Source organism: Melanaphis sacchari, unplaced genomic scaffold (genome assembly GCF_002803265.2).
Source record: "Melanaphis sacchari strain LSU unplaced genomic scaffold, SCAv2.0 Contig43_pilon_pilon, whole genome shotgun sequence".
Taxonomy (NCBI): domain Eukaryota; kingdom Metazoa; phylum Arthropoda; class Insecta; order Hemiptera; family Aphididae; genus Melanaphis; species Melanaphis sacchari.
The window spans coordinates 2,550,654-2,573,689 of NW_020271284.1; the positions used below are offsets into that span (position 1 = coordinate 2,550,654).

At 26.1% G+C, this 23,036-nt stretch overlaps 3 protein-coding genes across 4 annotated transcripts; 1 reads left to right on the forward strand and 2 right to left on the reverse strand.

Moving 5' to 3' along the window:
- The first annotated feature begins 2,365 nt into the window (after window positions 1-2,365).
- On the forward strand, window positions 2,366-8,883 carry LOC112597862 (probable serine/threonine-protein phosphatase PP2A regulatory subunit). The gene is made up of 7 exons (XM_025344097.1): window positions 2,366-2,575; window positions 4,289-4,483; window positions 5,623-5,842; window positions 5,905-6,065; window positions 6,117-6,272; window positions 7,754-7,934; window positions 8,050-8,883. The coding sequence occupies exons 1-7, from the start codon at window positions 2,441-2,443 to the stop codon at window positions 8,274-8,276; spliced, it is 1,275 nt and encodes a 424-aa protein (XP_025199882.1). The 5' UTR covers window positions 2,366-2,440; the 3' UTR covers window positions 8,277-8,883.
- Window positions 8,884-9,504: 621 nt separating this feature from the next.
- LOC112597863 (endoplasmic reticulum aminopeptidase 1-like) lies at window positions 9,505-16,513 on the reverse strand. The gene is made up of 14 exons (XM_025344098.1): window positions 16,459-16,513; window positions 16,120-16,272; window positions 14,753-14,944; window positions 14,600-14,682; window positions 14,301-14,509; window positions 13,918-14,098; window positions 13,609-13,834; window positions 13,146-13,549; window positions 12,907-13,065; window positions 12,576-12,834; window positions 11,331-11,736; window positions 10,282-10,424; window positions 10,090-10,219; window positions 9,505-10,031 (listed from the first exon to the last, which is right to left on the reverse strand). The coding sequence occupies exons 1-14, from the start codon at window positions 16,511-16,513 to the stop codon at window positions 9,644-9,646; spliced, it is 2,988 nt and encodes a 995-aa protein (XP_025199883.1). The 3' UTR covers window positions 9,505-9,643.
- Window positions 16,514-18,763: 2,250 nt separating this feature from the next.
- Window positions 18,764-20,171, reverse strand: LOC112597865 (GTP-binding protein Rheb homolog). 2 transcript variants are annotated; one of them, XM_025344100.1, is made up of 5 exons: window positions 19,941-20,171; window positions 19,742-19,813; window positions 19,455-19,662; window positions 19,247-19,376; window positions 18,764-19,020 (listed from the first exon to the last, which is right to left on the reverse strand). In XM_025344100.1, exons 1-5 carry the CDS (start codon window positions 19,987-19,989, stop codon window positions 18,928-18,930), a joined length of 552 nt encoding a protein of 183 aa, XP_025199885.1. In that variant the 5' UTR covers window positions 19,990-20,171; the 3' UTR covers window positions 18,764-18,927. The 2 variants fall into 2 exon arrangements, with proteins under 2 accessions (XP_025199885.1, XP_025199884.1); XM_025344099.1 differs by having other exon boundaries at window positions 19,232-19,376; window positions 19,941-20,170.
- Window positions 20,172-23,036: the final 2,865 nt, after the last annotated feature.

A 23,036-nucleotide genomic window follows, 5' to 3' on the forward strand; every position in this document is an offset into this window, starting at 1 on the left:
AAATATAAATATGATAAATATTTACATGTATTTTAATGCAAGCATGGATTTAGAATATTTAATCATCTAAGGAAGCTTTAAACATAGAATTAACCAAAAAACCAATATTTTTTTGACATAATATATCTGATATTTAGAAATATGTAATAACATATTCATTTTCACCATTTTTTTCTTTTTTTGTGTAGAGGGTTACTGTACCTAACTTCTAAATCTATGCTTGCTATTGATAATTTCTGTAATTAATATTTGATGTATTTATGAATCTCAAATTATTTAATTGTATATTCTAATATTCCATATTAAACATATATCATTAAAGAACTATTATTAGTCATCAACATTTAACAATTCTAATGTACATTTTGCAACAAAAAATTGATAGACATTTTAAATAAAGAAAAACTATTCTTAAAAAATAAAAGCATTATCAAAGGCTAAGAAAATGGACAACACAGCAATTATTTTATCAATTCATTGTAGACATACACTTCACTTTAAAGAAACATTCATTAATTTAAAAACTTGAACAATACTACTTTAAATATAAGAATACCTTAATTAATACAATAAAAGAAGCTAAACTTAATAAACATTATTAATATGAACTGGAAAGAACTCAAAATTATTGAAGAAACTATAAACAATTTTCTATTCTAATTATTATTAATATATTTGGTAATAAGCTACACAAAACAAAACAAATTAAAAGAAATATCAAATTGCTTAAAAAAAATATTAAAAATGTTTAAAAAAATCTTAAAATGTTTTATGAATGCAACAGCAGCACTAAACATGTATAACCAAATAAAACAATACATACCATAGACAATACAAATATCTATTGAATAACTTTACAACCACTATCACCAAAAATATTTCATTTAATACATTTAGCATAATTGATGGCCAAGAAATAATAAAAGCCTTAAAAGATGACTTCCTAGAATGAATAGAATTACAGTAAAAATTCTCAAATTTAAATATACTTCTATTAATTGAATCTTTATCATTATCATACATCTTTAAAATTGTCATGTTTACTATTCTCAATTCTGGTGAGCATTAAAATTTCAGTAATAACACCATTACTCAAAAAAGGTAAGTACTAAATCCAACATTTAATTAAACTATTTATTTTGTACGTTTATAGTACAATTGCGTTAGAAAAAAAACTGGTTTTTCAATTCAAGATAAATTGGATGATAATTCCTTAAAAATAAGTATGACATACATTTTTTTTTAATATTTTTAAAGTCTTATTGAAAAAGTTAATATATTTCTAACTTCTAGAACCCAAAGTTTTGAAAAACGCATAAAAGATTTATTTTTCATAGTTTGGTTAGATTACTAATTTTAAAACTTAGTCAAATATAAGGAATTAAGGTCCCACTACAATTTTAATAAATTTCCAGCTTTTACATATTTTTATTTTAACTATAATATAATATTAATATTTGTTTCAATAGCCTAACTAAAAATCATCGTTCTAGTAAAAGATGGTGGGATACCTATCACCTATGTCACTAATTATTATATTAACCACCCCAGTGTTTTTTGTAAAAAGTAATGTTTTATGGCAAAAAAATTGTTTTGATATTTTATAAGTACCTATCTACTTGTTGTAAAAATGACTAAGGTAATAAAATAATATATACTATGTATTAAATTTAAAACTGTTTATTCAAATTTATGTTGACTATTAAAACATATTTACCTACAAGTGACAATAACATTGAAAAATTAGTTCAACCAAATTTGAACAAAACTTGATTATCATTAATCATCACAATGATTATTGTTAATGAGAAAGCATTGTTAAAAAAATTTCTGAAAATAATAGAATAATATTGAATCATTTTAATCAATTATAATTATAATATAAAATTTAATTTTTATAATTTACTATACAATACTTACTAGTTATAAATTATAACTTATTATGACTGAAAGCGTAATATATTGTTTAATGTTTTATATACCTACATCTTTGAATCTTTGATGAATAATGATTGATGGTTGTTAATAAGTGGAAATATCTATGGAAGAAATTGCATTATAGGTCATCGATGACTTTACGTGTAGAGTTTAATGCATCTTATGCATCAAATGAATGACATTTCAATACGTTCCTATAACCACAGTTTAGCATTTTTAATTTGTTATTTGTACCATGATTAAATAAATAGTTACCTAATTAATCGTGATTTATATCTAGTCACTACAATGATTAATAAATAATATTCGTTTTAAAACATTGGTATTTGGTACCTAGTCGGTAATATCGTCAATAGGTACCTATTGTTTTATTTTACTCGGTTTGTATTACATATTCATAATTCTATAATCGATATTTTATTATCAAAGTAAAAAATAAAAATAGTCTATACTTTCAATCGTTTTTCAATCTGTCTACAGAGGCAAGTGGTTACTGTTTACTATGGCTGAATCGCCTGAATCAACTGAACAAGAAACGTTCGAAACCTGCCGCGGCGATAACCATTTTGCGTTAAACGATGGTCATTTGCACGATCGCTTATTTATCGAAACTACTATTAACTGTGATCGCCTTGCGGTAAGTTTCTGTCAGTTGAAACATTTTATTTTGACGGAAATATTATTTTATACCTATACTTACATAAGCATTGCCAAGATATTTTTCAGGTATTTTACATTAAGTAAAATAAAATATTTTCACTGCCATTATTTATTTATTTATTTATTTATTTATTTATTTTTGAAAAGCCGGAAGGAATGTAGGTGCATCACCTTGCATCCTCTCGTGGTGCCTACGTTTATTTGTTAATAGAAAACATCATTTTGCCATTTTTTCTATAAAAAAAAAAAATAAATAATAAATAAAACTATTATAACAGGAAATAAATATTTAAATTTAATTTTAATTAATATTAATTATTAATCTCAACCTACTCGGGAAAAAAATTATTTAATTCTAAAATTTTAAATAATTTCAGTTAGGTATTTAATTAATATATAACGATATATTGATATATAACTGATATTTGGTTTCAAAAAAACCGTCGAAATCGATTATAATTTTGACATTATCATTAAGTTGTGTTACTTGCTTATTTCTGTTTTAAAATTAAAGAGCTTAATAGAAAAAAAAATTTTAAAAATAGTCTCTTCATATGAACCCACCAAATTAATCAGAAAGTAATGAGGTACCTATTGTTGATGGACGGTTTTCCCACTCAAGCCAACCATGAACCAAGTCGTCTTTATTATTACTACATTATCCAATTTACTTATTGTACTCTTCTGTATAGAAAAAAAAGTTGAAATGTTAGTTGTTATTTTACTTAAAAATTTTAAAATTTTGATCTATAAATACTAGTATTTATAAATTATAATCAATGGAGCTCTATAATAGTAGTTTAAACAAGGGCGCCCATAAAAAAATTTTCAAGGGGGGGCAAAATTTTAATTATGTCCATGAGATAGGAAGGGGTTTACAATTTAACATTATAATATTATACGTATTTTATATATCAAACTGGAAGATTATGAAATAATAATTATTTAACCAATTAACCATAAAAGTTATTTATTGAATTTTCATTTGATTAAAAATATTAATTTACAAATAAAAATTGTAAATTTTTTTTTTAACACCAAATATAATTATTACTTGTTCTATGTATTCATTCGTTTTATCATCAATTTTTTCCCTATGTACGCTTATCATGCATAATCCATCAAGTCAATCTTCACTTATTGTAGATCTTATGTAAACAATTTTTCAACATTTTCAATATTTCCCAAGGGGGACATGTCCCTCCCTTGCCCCCCTGCCATATGGGCGCCTTTGAGTATGAGGTATACCTATCTAATTAATACCTACAAAATACTAAAGTATTTTCAATAAGTATTAAGTTACAAAGAGTAAAGATCTTTATTTTTAAATAACTGTAGCTTTTTAAACAATTAATATTTCAAAAAATACTGATAAAGTGATGAGGTTGTTTTCTAATTATTGTCGTCTACAAATTTAGTAACAAATATTGTTATTTTAAAATAACTTTTTAATTCTGTTTCGTTTTTCGTGGACGTATTTTGCCGCTAAAAATTACTGATGTATCTAAATGTCTTCTTAAATATTTAGTTTATTATTCATAATTTATTTGTGTAATATTAACTTGTCGTAAATACTTTAGTATATTTATTATACAGGTATTAAATTATGAACAGCAATATGAATCAGATTCGCCACTATATTATAATTAAATTTATTAACAACGTATTTTTTTATTATATGAACCAATAGAATCGTTTGGAATCAATGAATTTCTTACGGGATGTCGCTTTAAAACTCGGTGCGGAAAATACTCGTAAACACTTAGTACCATACCTTACTCATCTCATTATTGCTGAAAAATTATCAGGATTGAAAAATTTAGCTGAAATTCTTGGTGAATTTGAAAATTATGTGGGAGGACCAAAATATACTCACATTTTACTGGTAAGATATGTAGGTACTATTATAAAGTAAGTATGTATATAATATATATACATAGAAAATAATGTAGCCGAACCATTTCCGGTGACAAGGCGTGAAGTTTTAGATCAAGGAGACGGTGAATAAAAAAATAAATCAGACATAATATATTTTTGATACCTAAGTATCAGTGGTGAACTCAGGGTCCGTACCTCCCCCCCTTGGCTTATTTTATAGTATTTATTTTTATTTTTTAAAGTTAACCTAAAATTTACATCATTTTTTTTTGATTAAATTGATTATTAGATTTGGTATTTTGTTAATAATTAATAATACGTCGAATTCGATGTATAAATGAAATCAATATTAAGACTAATGTCTAATGAAGTAATGACTATACTGGCATAATAATAATAATAATCAATTGACATACTTACATGGTAAATATAAATTTAAAAATTTTAAAAATATGTATATTAAATAATATAATTTTGTTTATTAAGCATTAAATGTAAGTATTATTTAAGGAAAAGAACAAAAAAATCAATGGATAAATAAATTTTTTTAATTCCCCTCCCCCCCATGAATAAATCCTGATTGCGCCACTTCCTATTTAGGCAATACCTATCAAATTAAAAATAATCAAACTGTAAATTAAAAACTAACAAGCTTATAGCCGTCGATAAATGAATAATTATTAATTATTACTTAAAAATAAAATAAAACAAAAATATTTACGGTGAGAGTGGTATGATTAGACATGTCTAAAAGCACAACGATAATTTAATGTTATAATATAGACGTCTCATTATCTCCAATGATCTTTTAACATTTCACCATTGCTCTCTTCTAGGTTTATTGATTTATCTGTACAATTTTTAAGGTACAATGTATTTAACTACCTTGTAATAATTTATCATCTATTGATCTATCTATATTTTAAATACTATTTTACAAGGATGTTTGATTTTATTTAGATGAAATATTTGAAAACTGTAATAAATTACTATATAATGTACTCAGTTTTCACATCTTTTAAATATTTCATTTACAAAAATTTTCTATAAGATATTATAAAATATAATATTATATTATAGGTACTAGAATCTATCAATCATATTTAATGAAAACAATCCCAAATAAAATTGTTATCCACTTTTTAGCTTCCTCTAGAAGAATTAGCTGGTTCTAAACTTAGTGATGTTAGAATGGCCGCCATAAAATCATTGCAAACATTAGCTGATATTATGGAAGTAATTGATTTGGAGAACTATTTTATACCTTTTATTGCTAGTTTAACAATGAATGATAGAAGTGCAAAACGTTTGTCTGTTAGTCATCTTTTCACTTCAGTTTATATGCGCGTCAGTCCGAAACATCAAAGTAAATGTCTAGTATTTAATATTTGCTGTATATTTTTTAATATTACAATTGTTTTACTATAGGTGACTTGATTGACTATCATTGTTTCTTAAGTTTAGATTCGTTACCTTCTGTTCGTCAAAATGCAGCTAATAATTTAGTTGATTTCAGCGAGGTTGTCCACATGTCAATTTTTGACAGTAAATTAACACCACGTTTGGAACAATTTAGTTTTGACCAAAATGTAATTTTATAAAATTTATAAAAATTTAAATTAATATATTATTTTATACAGGAGCACGTTAGAATTTTGGCTTTATCAACAGCAATAACAATTTCAAACAAATTTGATATATCTTACAATAAACAGATAATTCTTCCTATTGTGTTGAATTCAATAAATGACCCTTCATGTAGAGTACGTTCAATACTCATCAAGAATATTGCAAAGGTATCATATTAAATTTTAATTAATATTTACTTTAAGTGTTTAATAATTAATTTTTAAATAGTTGCTTACAATTGGTGTAAGTTGCTTAAAGCTTACTGAAAATATAATGAAAATACTCATTTCATTAGCCAAAGATCAAAAAATAGAAGTCCGATTGCAGTCTGTCAGTGTTCTTTATGATTGTACTGTTATTCTTTATGAAAATTTGACTTACTTAGAAGCTACTAAATTAGTAACTAAATTTTTAATTCCAACATTATACAATTTAAGTCATGATTCTGATGTTAAATGTAAATTGGAGGTACCAGCAGTTTTGGCAAAATTTGGAAAAATAATGCCTAGTGTAGTGTAAGTTACATAATGTATAGAAATTTATAAAATATTTTAACCCTGTTATTATTAATTAATTATCATGGGCGTGCCAAATTATTGATTGTTGAAAAATAAAAAATTAAAAATGCCATCTTACTTTATTTTGAAATGATGTTATGTATAACACGTCAATGTAAACAAATATTTAAAATTAAATCCATTAACATTTAAACAGTTAAAACATAAACAATTACTTATACAATAATAAGAAACAATAAATAATAATTTTTGGATTTAAACCACCAAAGATCAAAATCATTTCTTGAAACGCCCAGTAAATTATATTTATCTATAACTAAAATGTATAACAATGAGTGGCTGGCTCATGTATATAATATGTCAAATGCATGTAAGCAATATTATACTTTTAATAATTCAATATATTAAAATTATGTACAAGTAATTCTTTAAAACGTGCAAGTTACCACTGGTTGACAAACTATGTATACCTATATTACAGAATTAAAGATTATTTTGTGGACTTGGTAAACAAATTACTTAAAGACAAAAATGTTGATGTAATATTTAATGTTGTGAAATATATGAAGGATATTTTAGGATCACAGTACAATGTAAATATAATAATATAAATATAGTGTATTTAAAAATGTAATGTGGTATTAATTATATTTAGTTATTAATTATATTTAGTAAGCATATTTTATTTTTAATACTTATTTTACCTAACATGAGTACTTTATTTTTAAGACATATTTTTTCTCTGCACATTGTTATCTAAATATTTCATTGTATTAGGTACGTTAATACCTACTCTAAATTTTAATACTTATCAATAATAAACTATAAACAGGTAATTTAATAATATTACTATAATAAAATCAAAGTTAATCAAATTGTACATTGCATTAAGAGAAAATATAGCTTAAGTGAACATTTATTTATAAAAATAATTTATTATACATATTTATAAAGAAAAGCATTACTTGATTTTTTGGCAAAGAAAAGCCTTTGATATTATAATAACGTATTTACTTTTAAAATTAATTATCTAGATAGTGTATTTTTTTTCAACTAGAAATTTTTTTAAATAAAGCTCATTGGTTCACCCTGTTTATTTTTATTATTAAAATTTTTATTTATATATTTAGAATTTGATAGTACTGCCAGAAGATCGATTAATATGCTGTTTGAAAGCATTTATTATAAATGATTCATGGAAAATGCGAAATACTGGTGCAATTTATTTATATATATTGGCAATTCAAAAAGGTCTCAAATTTTTTGAAGATTATTTAGAAAAATCATTTTTAATACTATTAACTGACACGAGTAAATATTATTTATTTCTATTTTTTAATCATTGAATCAATAACTTTTGTATAAAAGAGTTAAATATTTGTATGAGACTAAGTAGGAGTTAAGTAAAGTATTTAACATTTTATAGAACCAACTGTTCAACAAACCGCCATGGATGTGTTTAAACTACTAGTTGGTGAATTTGGAATGGACTGGGCTCAAACATATATAGTGCCATACCTTATAAAACTATCTTACTCGAGAAATACCTACAATAAAATGGCTTTTTTATCATTTGCTAAAGTATGTGCAACAATAATGTGTATACAATTTAGAACACTAAACATTAATATAAAAGAGAATGCAGTGAAATAATGATTTGTTGGATACTTAATAAGCCAATGTTCTATGATTAGATGTTAGCTATTAAATATTCTTTTGATCTCAAAAACTAACTTATTTGATGGGTTCTTAATAGTAAAGTTACAAAAACCTTGAATTACTTGAATTAGAATTTTTTTGAAATCTGTGATCAATTGATGTTAAACAAGCTATTTCCTCATGTCGTGTACCATCAATTTGACGAAAATCCAAATGTTCGCTATGCTTTAGTCAAAACATTAAATGTGATGATGACCTCATTTTCTGAGTATGATTATATTCATAATTAATTCAATATTTATGAAACATAATTTTATTTAGTGTATTATTATACCACAGTAAGGATGATATATTAAATGATAAAATCAAAACGACCTTAAAAATATTAATCACAGACACAAGCAATTATATTAGTGACCTGGCAATGGATACCTGGAATAAGCACTTTAGTGAGTTATTATTCAGTTTTTATGTAATTATTTGTTATAAAATTATTTAAGTGAATTCAATTTCTCAGGTACTCAATAATATCACAAAATATGATCATCATTTTCAAAAAGTATCCTCCATCATTATTTTTACTGCAATATTCTCTTTTTAAGTTATTAAATAGTCTTACATTATTTCTTTATGTATTTAAAAATGTGTTGTTACCATATTCATTGTTTGTAATTAATAATATTTTGTTTTGAAGTATAAACATGAATCAAAAATAAATAAAAGGGATATTATTATTGTTATGATAAATATTTATAAAATTGTTTCATCTTATTGATTAATATTCTATAATTTATAATATAAAAATATAATTAAAACAAAGCAAATGTGTTTTTAAATGGATTTATTAGCAAATTAGTTTTTTGGCAATTAAAGATCTAGTAAAAATACTAATATTAAGGTTAAATACGTAGAAATGCATATTATTCATACGTATTAACCCTGTAAACACAAACTGATTATCAATAATTGTATAAGATTTTCAGTTTCAAAAACTCTGAAGTTTAGTACTCAAAATGAATATTTAATTTTACATACAAAAAGAATTAATTTTTATAAATTAAACAATTACAGTTTAAAAGCATATTCAATATTAACATATTGGCCGACATTGAAAAAGGTTAAATTAAATTTACTACTATTGGCTAGAAAAGCAAATTTAAATTTATTTATTAAATTAAGAATTATATTTATATTTCATTTTCATACTCAAAATATTCTACTCCTTCAAATTAAAAAAATAAATTTGAAATGATTAATTTCAAATTTATTTCCTAAATTCTCATTTTTATCTTATCAGTCTTACATATTTGCTTGATTTATTACTTTAAAAATACACACTATGTTACACTGTAATATTTTTTTCAGTTTTTGTTATTCTTTGATTTTGAATTTTTCACCAGCCAATCATATATTTGGGCCTCATTATTTTTAACCCAATGTACATTGAGTTGTATCATTTCCAAACTTTGTTCCAAAGCTCTAGTTCCTGAACCTACATCTATGTAACGGAAGAAATCAGATACTTCTTTAAAATCGTATTCAGTTGCAAAATGAGATGTAACTGCTGTAATTAGGCCTCCCAATGTAAAAGTTCCATTTCCAAAAAGTGTTTGAAGATTGTCCCAGTTAGCTTTCAGATGACGCCATGCCAGCAGTTGACCCTGTGATCCTTGTGAAGCCACCACGCCAAAAACCATTTTTACATCCTGTGCTTTAACTTTTGAGCTATCCAATGTGGTCAATAAAAGTCTAAAAATGAAATTAAAAAGATAATGAACATTTTAATTTTAAGTATTAGACATATTACTTTTGAAGTAACCAAGGATCATTAGAAGCACCAAGTACTGTAAGGAGTAATTGACGTTCACTTGGAATACGACTTTGATTGTATTTATCCCAGCAAAAATTCCATTCTTTAACGTCTCCGTATATGATACCTATTAGTAAATATTTTTAATACTAAATATAAAAAAAAAATAATATAAATTACTGCTATTACCTGCCAAGTAAATTACTTCTCTTAAATTTGGTGGTATACGTTTGTTTTCATACATCCATTCTTCAAATCTACTTTTTGCTTCTTTTACCACATCTTCAATTCCATATATGATAGCCGCAGATAAAATTTGTGATCGCATTAATCTAAAAATTTCAGGTATAAAATATTAAATTATATAAACTAATTTTCTACTTTTCTAGTGACTAAAAATATGAACTACTGATTAATAGCAGTACTATTACTACACTTCAAAAATAAGTATGTTTGACTGAATAAATTTAACCATGATATAAAATTATAATGTACCTATTGATAGTAAAGTACTAAGTAGTTCCCCATCAATAATTTGTTTTCTTATTCATATTTTTTAAATTTGAATCTTACAAAATATTTCTATGTAAGCTATATTTCATTATTTTTATTCTTTTTTTTTTTTTAATACTTATACAGGTTGAATGCAATGATAATTTTTTAATATTTATAAAACAAAAGTTTGGTTTAATTTATCATCTTTATCTAGTAATAAATAATATTTAAAATATAATTGAAAAATGTCACTTAAAAACAATGTAATAATTTTGAACCTTTCTTGAGTTAAGAAATGAATCTGTAAAAACCTAGAATTTAAATATCAAGTTTGAAGTTTTGATACCTAAAGCTACAAAATATGTAAAATATCATAGAATAACATAACTATAAACATTCATAGTTCTAAATAATTTTATTTAAATTCCTAAAAAATTAATTTATTAGATTTTTGAATTACTATTTATTAGGCTACAAGTTATCATAATGTATTATCTATGAAGTATGAACTATGACTTATTAATAATAATCAATCTTCTAAAATTTTGTGTTACATTTATATATTTATGTATATTAAAAAATACAACACAATATAAAAATTAAATTTAGTATACATTAATTGTAAATTTTAGTTTTAGCTTAAAAATACTTTCCATAACAAATTTTTTTTTGATTATGAGCTGAGTAACTTAAGTTGCGAACTTATATATATATACCCATAACAAATAATCATAGATACATACTTTTCCAAATGAGTTCCTTGGTCGTCCCATCCTACGGATCGAGCTACGGGACCAAGAAGACTCTTCGTATATTCCAAAAACAGTTTATATGGAGATGATTCTGATAAAATCTTGCTCCAGTTTTCAAAATGTTCAAGAGCTGTTGCCCATGGAACGAAATCTCTTTCTTTATACAAATATTTAGAGAGTTCCAAAGGAACAGTGACGTTGAGTATTCCTGCTCGACATAAAGTGAAAATATCGTCTATCAAAGAAGCCCTGTCTGCTGCACTGAACACCTCATGGTTTAATTGAAGTTGTCCAATTATTTCGTTCCACAACCCATCATCGTAATTTACACGATAAAATCCGGACTGATTGACGTTGGCTTTCAACCATCGTACCTTTGGATCAACCTCGAATCTCACTGTTATTAAAAATACAATTATGTTATTAATTCGAGATTCATAATTTCCACCGTTAAAAACTGGTAAGATATGTTCTTAAAAATGTAATTATACGCATTAAAAAGTGGAAATAATCTTTTTTTTTTTTTTTTTTTAATGAAAACATTTTAGTTTATTTATTTTCAAACACAATATATTTTAATATTTACATGAGAATAAAACATAAATAAAACATCATAGGAAGTTTATATTTGGATGTGAACTCAAAAATAGATACCTCAATTCAGTGGAATTTTGAGGTAGGTACCTAATTACCTCAAAACCAAAATAGATGAATGATTGGGTACCGGGCAATTTATTTAATATAATAATATTAATTATAAAATTAAGTGAAAAAAAAAATGTAAATTAAAAACTGTAGATTCACGCTATTGTCTTGGTTATTAATTTACTCATTGATAGGGCCGATGTTTTTATTAATCATAGAAGTAAAAATTATATTTTTTTTTTGTTGACTTAAAAATTTGTCTATCGAATACTTTAAAAAAAAAATATGCGTTGACGTAGAAAAATCTTTAAATTATAATGTCTTATTTAAATTTACTGATTTTTCAAAATTGTTATATTTACATTTGTTAATTAGTTATTTGCACTTATTACTCTGCTATGTTTTCCATGTCTCAACAGATAGGTATATAATTATACGAGCTAAGTAATAGGTAGGTACCTCGAGTTATTAAATATTATAAAGGTAGGTACATCAAACACTACTAGGTGTCAAGGTATGCACTATGTACTATGTAGTATATAATATATATATATAATTAAAATATGTATACATAGGTAATTTATAACTCACCATCAGTCATGTTCATCCAGACTACTTCTTGTTCACGATAACTTGTAATGTCCGTGTAAAAGCTCAATGGTACGTACCACTTGTAGTCATACTGAGATGGTGTGGCACGATTTTTCACCTTACTGACGATTTGTGAGGTCAAAAGGAATCGACTTTGCATTGCCGTGAACGAGACTGCATTGTTTGAAGACGAACTATTTTCTCTGCTTATTTTGATCAGGGGGAAACCCATCTGACATGTCCAAGTGTCCATTATGTACTAAAAACGAAATCATTATAAACGGATTGGAATTGGGTGACTACCCCTAGTCGTCTAATATGATTCGCTTACTCTGACTTGTACAGTATTTTTAGCATGTTGGCTTAGTACGCTCCACAGGTCTGTAGTATCAGCATTTCCGTATTTATGTATATTCAAGTAATCATTTAGTCCGCTTCGTAAGGTTTCTAGTCCAAGGAATTTTTCTAACATGTATAAAATCGCTGCTCCCTGTACAACGAATTTTAAAATTAAAATACTAGGTATTTAAAAAAATATAAAATATATTCTATTAAATTAATGTGCATTACTTTGCTGTAAGATATGGAGTCGAATATGGCCTCGATTTCTACCGGATCGTGTACACTAACACTGATCGGATGCGAGGTGGATAACGCGTCAAGTTTCAATCCTTGCTGGGTCTTGTCCAACACGAACTGAGCCATCATCGACCATCCAGGCATCACATGGTCAACTCCACGGTATTCCAAAAAACTGGCGAATCCTTCGTTCAGCCATAAGTCGTTCCACCAACACATCGTCACCAAGTTGCCGAACCATTGATGTGCTAATTCGTGGGCTACCACCACAGCCACCCACTGATGCGCAGCCGCAGAAGTTTCTTTTTCGTCATATAGTATAGAAGTTTCTCTATATGTGATCAAACCCCAATTTTCCATTGCTCCGGCACCAAAATCCGGTATGGCAATCAAGTCTATAAATAGTAAGTTATATTATATATTGGGATGTACGATTATTATTATAATATTATACCTTGTTTCGGTAGTGGATACGGTACTCCAAAGAAATCCGAATAATGGTCCATGACTTTAGTGGCAGTGCTTAGGGCGAACGAAGTCTGGGATAACAATTCAGGTGGAGCATATACTCGTACAGCTACTCCTTGTAATGTTTGCGCGTGTACGTATTGATAATCACAAACAACAAATGCCACAAGGTAAGTACTCATCTCTACAGATTCTTCAAAGTCGTCACGCATCTAAAAACCATGATAATTATTATTACCTATTATTCTTTATACGTAATGAGTATATTTAAGAAAATAATCGATTATATCCCTACCAGTCCAACTCCCATGTATAGCCCGTCGTCCACGGACTCTTTAATCGGCATGTTGAACAGAGCTATGTGGAATCTATTTCTTAAGATTGACATACGAAATTTAGCTTTAAACTGGGGTTCGTCGAAGCACGGAAATGCTGAACGAGCGTACGTCGGTTCAAAATGAGTCGTTGCCAAGTATCTAAAATTATTATTCACTTTATTGACGAACGTTTATTGCTACCAACTCACAGGTATAGTTATATTGACGTCAATTAATTTATGAGGGATGAGACTTGATCTCTCCCAAAATTAAAATCGACCCCTAAATATTAGATTTTATTGATAGTATTTGCGCCAATACTATAGCCCGTCTACCCTGCAGGCTGCAGTTAATGACTCACCTTCTTTCACCTTTACTCGTTGTGTAACTGCTTATGTAAAAACCTTCCAACTCTCTGCTCAACCGTGTCGCATACTTTATAATCAGCGTATAATTGCGATCGGCGGATAATGTTTCTTCGAACTCCAATAGTATTTGTTGGCCAGCAGAGTATTCCAACATCCTGGACACTTCGTAAATCTTATCGTGATTTTCAGCATTCACAACTCGCTTTTCGATAAAAATAAAGTTAAAAATCAATCTGACGTATGGGTAGTAATTGTAAACTGTTCCTCTTATTATTTCTCACTAAAAACTCACTTTTTCAACGATGGTAAGATTTTTACTATGAAAAACAATGTAATCGGTATCTCGAATAAGTCTGAAGTTAATTAATACTTGGCCTATATAACATATAATCGTTCACGTTATACTACTAAAAATAGAATTTAATTTAATTCATAAAATCAATACCTTTTACGTCTAAGCTGGTTAAGTTTGGATGTATTTTTATGTGATAACTATAGGGTCTAGCAAATGTTGGTAAACGCACGTTATTCCATGGAAATATATCGCCATTAGTGGCAATCGGTATAATTGATCGAGATCTATTGACTCCATCATCGTCGGACAAAAATATTGGCTTTTCGCCAATGCATGGACAATCTAGAAAAAATTTTAAATACAGAAGTAATGTTAGTATAATTTATACTATTGATTTTATATTATATTTGTTTGTTAAATATTTATAAAGCCATTAAATTATTAAAAAATATAAAAAGAGAAAAAGAAACGAGAAGCTAATATAAAGCAATTTATATTAGTACTTTATTTAATATACCTATTATAGTATAATAGTATAAGATATTATATTTATAACTGTGTAGGTACTGAGTAGTAGTTTAATAGAAGTTTAGTATTTTTGCTATGGTTTGTTCTTAGAGTGTTCAAAAGGAAATAGTCAATAATACACTAAAAATACATTGGTACAATTTTTTTTAGATATTTGAAGTTCTAAATTAGACAAAATTGGATATTTCAAATTCAAAGAGAAATAACAATTTAAGTAAAATCTTAATATTGCATTTCAAACAATTATTTTGACCACGTATTTTCAATATATTTTAATTGTTATAAGAACATAATGTGAGGAACTTTATTATATTAATTTTTCAAACTTTTTGATTTTGACTATTTTGTAAAGTACGGATAATTTTTTTTTTACTTATAAAAATATTAATTATGTATATTAGATACAGTTTGATACCAAAAAGTATCGTCAAAATTATTGAGATTGAAGTATGTTTCTGATATCTATACAGTTTCTTCGATACAAAAAACCAACATAAACATATCATTGTCAAACCAATACGTTCATTTAACTTTGCTCAGAATCTAAAAAGGTAATATAATAATATATTTGTAAGTGTAGTATAAATAGGTAGATATATGATATGCCGAGGAAAAAACAAATCGTTAAACTTCGACAGAAAAAAATAAACACTTGTTACTGGAACATGCAACAGCGATATTAAATTACTATTATTTTAAACGATATAACGTAATAACATTTATCCACGTGCATGTCTACGGTAAATAAAATTATTGACGTTGTTTCCAAACATAGTAGTGTCGGCAACTAAATTAAAAGGTAAAGTATAATAAATTGAAACCGATTTGAAGGGGTGGATAGATTATTATCAAGTGTCTATTGATCATGTAAAATCTAAAAATGTATCCATCATTTTAATAGGTATAGGCAATCGTGCTTGTATAAATAATAGCATATATAATAGTAATAAATAGATATATCAATGCATTTTTAGCTGTGAAAAACTAACCGTTTTGAGGTCCGGCGTAGGCAATAATCACAGAACACAAAAACATGAGAAATAGAGTGGTGCCGGCCATGATCAAAGCTGTTCTCCGCGAACACGCCGTCACGGCTGTGTGTTCGTATATCCCAGACTTGTGCATCATGTCCTGATTATCTCCTGGTAAAAAAATAAAAATCATAAAAATGTGCTATTTCTGTATCATGAAAATAATAATCCGTAAATAGCTATTTAGGCTTATTCAAACGACATAGTTGCGTACCTATTGTTGTATGTGTGTGTGTGTTTGTGTGTGTGTGTGCATATTTGTAAATGAGTAAATAATATTTTGTATAATATACTCACTGTAATGGTTGATGGCTGTCAGAAAGGCCACGTCTTCAACTTCCGGTTCCACCATCGTGGTACCTTCGATGTGGATATGTGTGCACTGTCGTTTTCCCCGTAGATTTTTATTCTTTTTCCGAATTTAAAACCGACGGGAAAGTCGGAAGGACGCTGCTGATGTGCACTGCTGCGAACGGCATATTATCCTATTGACGTTTTTAACCCTCCCGGTGCACATGCGCTTAACGGCCGCCCACCACGCGCACGTCCCTTTGACGAAAGGGTCGCGTCGCCGCCACCGCGAGGGGGATGATGACCGGACTTGCATCTGCCGCACGCGCCAACATCACGGGCGTTGCAATGCGACGAAGTAGTGTATTCACAGTATACTGTTGTTAACTGTACTGCAAGTCTGCAAATGGTAATCTGACTTTCAAAATTTGTTACTCAACACTTGAAATTTTTTATTTCTTTAGTTTTACCCTAGCCTATTATTCACATTATGATACAATAATTAAAATTTTTTATAAAATAGTGCACACCCGAAAACAATATAACCAATATACATTTATATATTATAGATTGTATTAAATAATTGTTTACAAATTAACAAAGAAAAAAGAAATACGATTGTTGTTTAAATTTACGAAAGTAAAATTATCAGCTAATAATCAAAATATAATATAAACGAGTGAGAGTAAAAATAAATTATAATGACGACGCGCAACAACAAAAATAATTCGCTGAAAATAATTTAATTGGTTTTGATTTTTGAACATTGAAACATTTGAAACGAATGTTCACATCAATTTCATTATAACGTGATCGCGTGTTCTGACTTATTTTAATTTTTACTCTTTACAAAATATGTGCGCTGTTGTACTACTATACATAGATACTGTACCGTTCTGGTGCGAACAACTACCTAGCCGTTTGGCCTTAGAAAATAATCCAATTCAGGTATTATATTATTTTCATATTCTGAATTTTTATTTTTTGAAATATAACCTTAATAACATTACAGGTACTTGATTGTATCATTATGATTTATGTTTGGGTAGGTAGTGGCAGTAGTGCACATACACATAAACACTAATCGCCTCTGCCTCCATGTCTTTTTTAATGGCCTTAATCAGACTTGAACCACTTGAAGATTGTTTAAATATGAATGAGAATTTTTAAATAAAAACTTTCATTGAGATAAAATAAACTATTAGGTTATACCCAACTTGTTTGATTAATTAAGACACATATATGTGCTTGGTTAATTTTAAATTATATTTTGTTAGTTACAATATGTGATAAAAAAATTCTTTATACCTGATGACATATAGTTTGAACACTTAATATTTATTAAACAGTCTAGTACTCTAGTCATAATAAAGTGTAATAATTAGTATTAATGAATCAGTTTTACATGTTTTAAATATGAAAATAATCGATAGATTTTGCTTTTACAATTTTTGTCTTTGTTACTATTAAATATTAGAATATTCATAGCACCAATAAAACACAATTAATTACTTAAAAAACATATATTTCATTCTTAATTAATACAATTTTTTTATTTATAATAATTATTACTTTATCAATAAATATACAAAATGATACTTTTAAGTGAACATCAATTTATTTAAAAATGCATGTACACACAATTTTTACATTTCATGTTGCCCTTTTTCCTTATATTTGTTTGAGAAACGAAAATCAATTATTGATTTTTAAAGGCAACTTATATCCTTATTTTTAATATCTGAAGCAAACATATTTAAAAATAACAAGCATTAAAATTCAATTTAAAAATAATTATGTGACAATAACATTACAGAAACTTTAAAAATGTGTGGTTTACTACTTCACACATCTAACTTACGATATGTAATGAAAAAAAGATTCTCTAGAAATTCAATATATATAACAAAATCTAAATCAAAATATTATGTTTAAGTATTTTGATTATTGTTTTTATTAAAAATGTTAATCAAAACAAATTTGTATGATTATAGCTTGATTAGAATTTAAATTAAGAAAAGAAAAATATAGGTTGCAATTTAAGAATCACTTGTTAATCAATTATGGTTTGGTAAACAAACATATGGAAAACAATAGCAATAAAAAATATTCAATATTATAAATTATATCTCAGTTAATAATTTTAAAATAATAAAGGATATTAATAAAAGAACCACCCTGTACAATACTAATGAATGATTCAATTTAGAAACTAATTAAAATTAAAATTGAATGTATAAAATAATGATAAAACAAACATAATATGTTACAAAATATATTAAGTAAAATAATAGTTTAGCATAAAGATAGAAGATACATATATAAATATATATTTTAGTTGTATTAAAATTAAAAATTACTTAAAAATAAACAATAATCATTTCTGGCTTCAGTGGTATTTTTCATGTTAATTTCACATTAGTTAAATAAATTAACATTTTCGGAAATATTAAAAAAATTAACAGTCATATATTTTCATGATATACTGCATTTATTATTTTCTTGAACAGTATTCCCATTTGCTTTTTCAATTTCCATTAACATAGTGTGAAATATATCAGCAACACACTAAAATAAAAATAAAAAACACTTTTTTAATAAAAAAATAATATCTACTTTGCTTTTTAATAATTATCTTTTATATGTAAGATATTTTTTTTAATACTTACAGACAATATTATGTGGTGAAAATAAAATTGGATAGAAAACAGTACAAATGTTAAATAGGATTAGGAAATAAATTAATAAAATAAAATAATACAGGAAATTAACTACTAACTTTTTTTGATGTTACCTCGTTCTGCTTGGCTGAAGCTTCAAGGAATACAGCTTTCCAAGAATCTGCTAACCTCCGTCCTTCTTCTTGTGTAACAACTCGATCCATATGTAAATCTTTCTTATTACCTACCAATACTACGGGAACACTATAGAAAATAAATATAAATAATAAACTCAAAGAATAACTCATTAATAATTATTAACTACCAAACTAAGGTACTCACTGTACTTTGCCAGTCATATCTAATAATTTATCATAAATTATCTGAATGATTTCAAAAGATTTTGGAGAGGTTATACTGTAGACCAAGACATATCCATGAATGTCCATGGAATACTGTGTTGGCAATATGGAGTACTCATCTTGTCCAGCTGTATCGACTAATTTCAAGTCATATTCTTGATTATTAACTTTAGTGGTTTTCACAAAAGCTGAAGATATTAAAACATTTTCAATCAATGACTTTTATTAGTTTAAAATATTGATCAATTGAATAGCAGACAAACTTACTGTTTTCAATTGTTGGATCATAAGAATCTACAAATTGACCTTCAACAAACTGGATGCTCAACGACGACTTACCTGTAAAATCAAATAAAGTTAATTTTTTAATAATAAAATAATATCGGGAAACGTTCATTAAATACTACGAGTAAGGATGAATAATAATTGTTACTATAAAAGAAAATATGATTTTTATTTTACTTACCGACTGAACGATAGCCCATAATGGCGATTTTTCTTTGTTTCGGCGGCATTTTTTTCAGAGTGTGATCAGTTCATTTATTTGTGACCCATCACCCATACCATGTCATATTGTGTTATACAACTTTAATTGAATAATGAATAGTGAATTACTATGCTTAATGATTATTTGCAGAGTATTTTACTACACGAGCACAGCACACGGCTATGTAGTATACGTAGATTATACAACCAACATTCGTTCACAAAACACATTGACGACGTTTCATGGAAAAGAAACCGACTTGTGGTTATTTTTCTTTTCAGAAAACGAACCTGCGATTCTTAAATTCTTTACAATGTATATTATTATATTTACGGTTTGTATTGTTTGTAATGTTTGTATGATTTCGAGTTCGATGCTTCGATGTTCATCAGCTGCTGACTGCTGTAGTCTATTGATATTTGAATATTTGATATTGAATACTTGAATGTAGATTCGATTTGTGGTCACTTAGATTGGCATTAATGATAATCTGTTAATTCTGTTCAACACTTAACGTTGAATGTTTAAAGTTTAAATAGTAAGTTAAACATCAAACACATTATTTTATATTTCACTCGGCTTTTGGTTAAATGACTAGGAACAAAAATAATTTAGGACGCTCATCAGAAAGACTTCTTGTATTAAACATAGGTATACATATAATGAGTAATGACCATAATGTATTAAAGCCCAAACATTAATTTTCTGCCTCAAAGTAATGTTGATATAAATAAAATGGTTTATAATGTGTTACAGGAAATGTGAATAATGAATACAATTAATTAACAATTTTTAGTCGTATTTTGTTATAACTTAAGACATTTATTATTATATAATAATGTATTACAAATTATAATACATAATATATTACGTGTTATGTAATTGATAAAAATATTGAAATTAGTACCTACTTACATAACATTTCTTTTACATTTTTTGTTATGCTTTTATTTATTTTTTCAATAAAATATAACACGTAATATGTATAAAATGCTATAATGTAGAGCAGAATAAGTTTTTATTATTGGAATTTCTCTTTGTAAACCTATATTTAAGGACAATTTATGATTTATCGTTGAGTTCAAATTAAACACAATGTACACTTCCAATATACTATATAATAACTGCTTCATTTGAGTTTAATTACTTTTACAAATTTACAATGATTTGTAATAAAATTTGAATTTTGAGTGACTATATCGTAATGTTTCTTTACAAACATATAAAATGCTTAATAGACAATTGGTATAGTAGATTATAATATTTTTCCAAATGCCGCACAAAACGATATACCATTATATAAAAATAACGTTTTTAACTTTCGGAATTACTACTCAAATTTCAAATTGCTCTATCAGGTCATCAGGGTTCCATTTCTATTTTCGATACAATTTTACGTAACCACTAATCCACTTAATAATTTTAATATCAGTAATATCTCTATTCTCTAGGTTGTTCATATACTGTAGTATTTAATATGTTAATGTTATCTATATATATATTATATATTATGTTTTTATTGAAAATTAATAAACGGAGAACTTACAAATTTACAATCTGTAAAATCAAAAACTATTGACTATCCATAAGCTTGCAAAAAAGCGCTATGAAAAATTTCTAATTATAAAATAATTTGTACATTTTTGAAATTTTTTTAAAATTCTAACTTTAAACACTTATAAAAATACATCATGACTATAGATTTTCAATATTTCTTAAATCAAAAATAAACAATTTATGAAGAACTTTGTACCAACTAAATTTTCAAACATTTCTACTCAGCGAATATATTTTTAATTGACATTTATTAAAAAGAAATTAAAAATCTTGAAAATTCTCATGTTTATAAATAGCACTAAAAGGGTTAAAATGATTAAAAAATCTATTTTAATATATTACTTTATAATATAAATATTTGGTGAAAATTTCAAGTATCTGTGGTAATTTTTTTCAAGTTACATCAAAAAACCAAATTGATTTTGTATAAAATTGAAATTAAGTAAAGATTCAAGTTTTTCCTTAATTTTTTTCCAATTATAAAAAAAGTATTAGAAACTTTTACTTTTAAGTTCCCCCCCCCCCAAAAAAAAAGTACTAATTAAATCCACTTTTTATCAATAACTACTCCTATTTTTGAAAATTAAGTCATTTTTACTACCCAAAATATGAAAAATACTCATATCATTGTAAAATCAATATATTCATTATTCTGTTTAGAATCTAAAAGGTACTAGGTATAAGAAAAAAACTATATGACATATTGACATGATGGATGGTGGTATTAAATCGTCAAATAACACTTTTTCAAGTGATCTTTATTTAGGTATTTGAATAAAAATAATACATAAATTCATCCCAATGCCTACTGTTGCTAAGGGTTATGTGATTTTATTAAATAACAATCAAAAAAATCATGATGTATATATTAATAAGTATTATTTTGTAACTTGTAATAACTGACAATAAAAGTCAAATGTTGAAATATTGAATGATTAAATTTTAAATATTGCAGCACATCCTATAAGTTAAGCTTGTTTAGAGGTATACATCTAAACCCTAATAATCTGTTATCCAATGAAAGTACATAAATTCTATTCTTGTTTCTTAATTGTTTTTATAACCTTAAATTAATTGTTGAATTAAAATTTTCAATACATTTTATTTTTATAATTCATAGAAAAAATATATTACTTTGTATATTGATGTTGTAGGTTTCATGATATTTTTTTCTAAGTTAGGGTTGTCAACCCTAAGCTAAATCCCTAACCTGGAAGGTCAACTTTGTATACATGTAAATATATTTATTTTCTTAAATTATATTATTGCAGCAAATAAGCTATAATTATTTTGCTTGAAACACTAAGTAATATAAAAACATACTATTTTTTATTTAAATTTAGCACCAATTGAACAAAATATACATAAGTTAAATAACAATTAAGTCTCTACATGGAAGATAGAAAATTATATTTTATACATTTTAGAACAAAGAATTAGTAAATATTTACATAACTTAGAAATATTAAAAATATAAAGTTGAATAACAAACTAAATGGTAAATTATATGAACATGTA

Coding starts and splice junctions, on each gene's coding strand:
- LOC112597863 (XM_025344098.1), bottom strand. CDS start 16,513: ATGGTGGAACCGGAAGTTGAAGACGTGGCCTTTCTGACAGCCATCAAC. Junction 10,425..11,330: donor CAAGGAACTCATTTGGAAAA/GTATGTATCTAT, acceptor TGAAATTTTTAG/ATTAATGCGATCACAAATTT. Junction 10,032..10,089: donor GATCCTTGGTTACTTCAAAA/GTAATATGTCTA, acceptor TTTCATTTTTAG/ACTTTTATTGACCACATTGG.
- LOC112597865 (XM_025344099.1), bottom strand. CDS start 19,989: ATGCCGCCGAAACAAAGAAAAATCGCCATTATGGGCTATCGTTCAGTC. Junction 19,814..19,940: donor TATGGGCTATCGTTCAGTCG/GTAAGTAAAATA, acceptor TTGATTTTACAG/GTAAGTCGTCGTTGAGCATC. Junction 19,377..19,454: donor GATATGACTGGCAAAGTACA/GTGAGTACCTTA, acceptor TATTTTCTATAG/TGTTCCCGTAGTATTGGTAG.
- LOC112597862 (XM_025344097.1), top strand. CDS start 2,441: ATGGCTGAATCGCCTGAATCAACTGAACAAGAAACGTTCGAAACCTGC. Junction 6,273..7,753: donor TCATCAAGAATATTGCAAAG/GTATCATATTAA, acceptor TTATATATTTAG/AATTTGATAGTACTGCCAGA. Junction 7,935..8,049: donor AATACTATTAACTGACACGA/GTAAATATTATT, acceptor AACATTTTATAG/AACCAACTGTTCAACAAACC.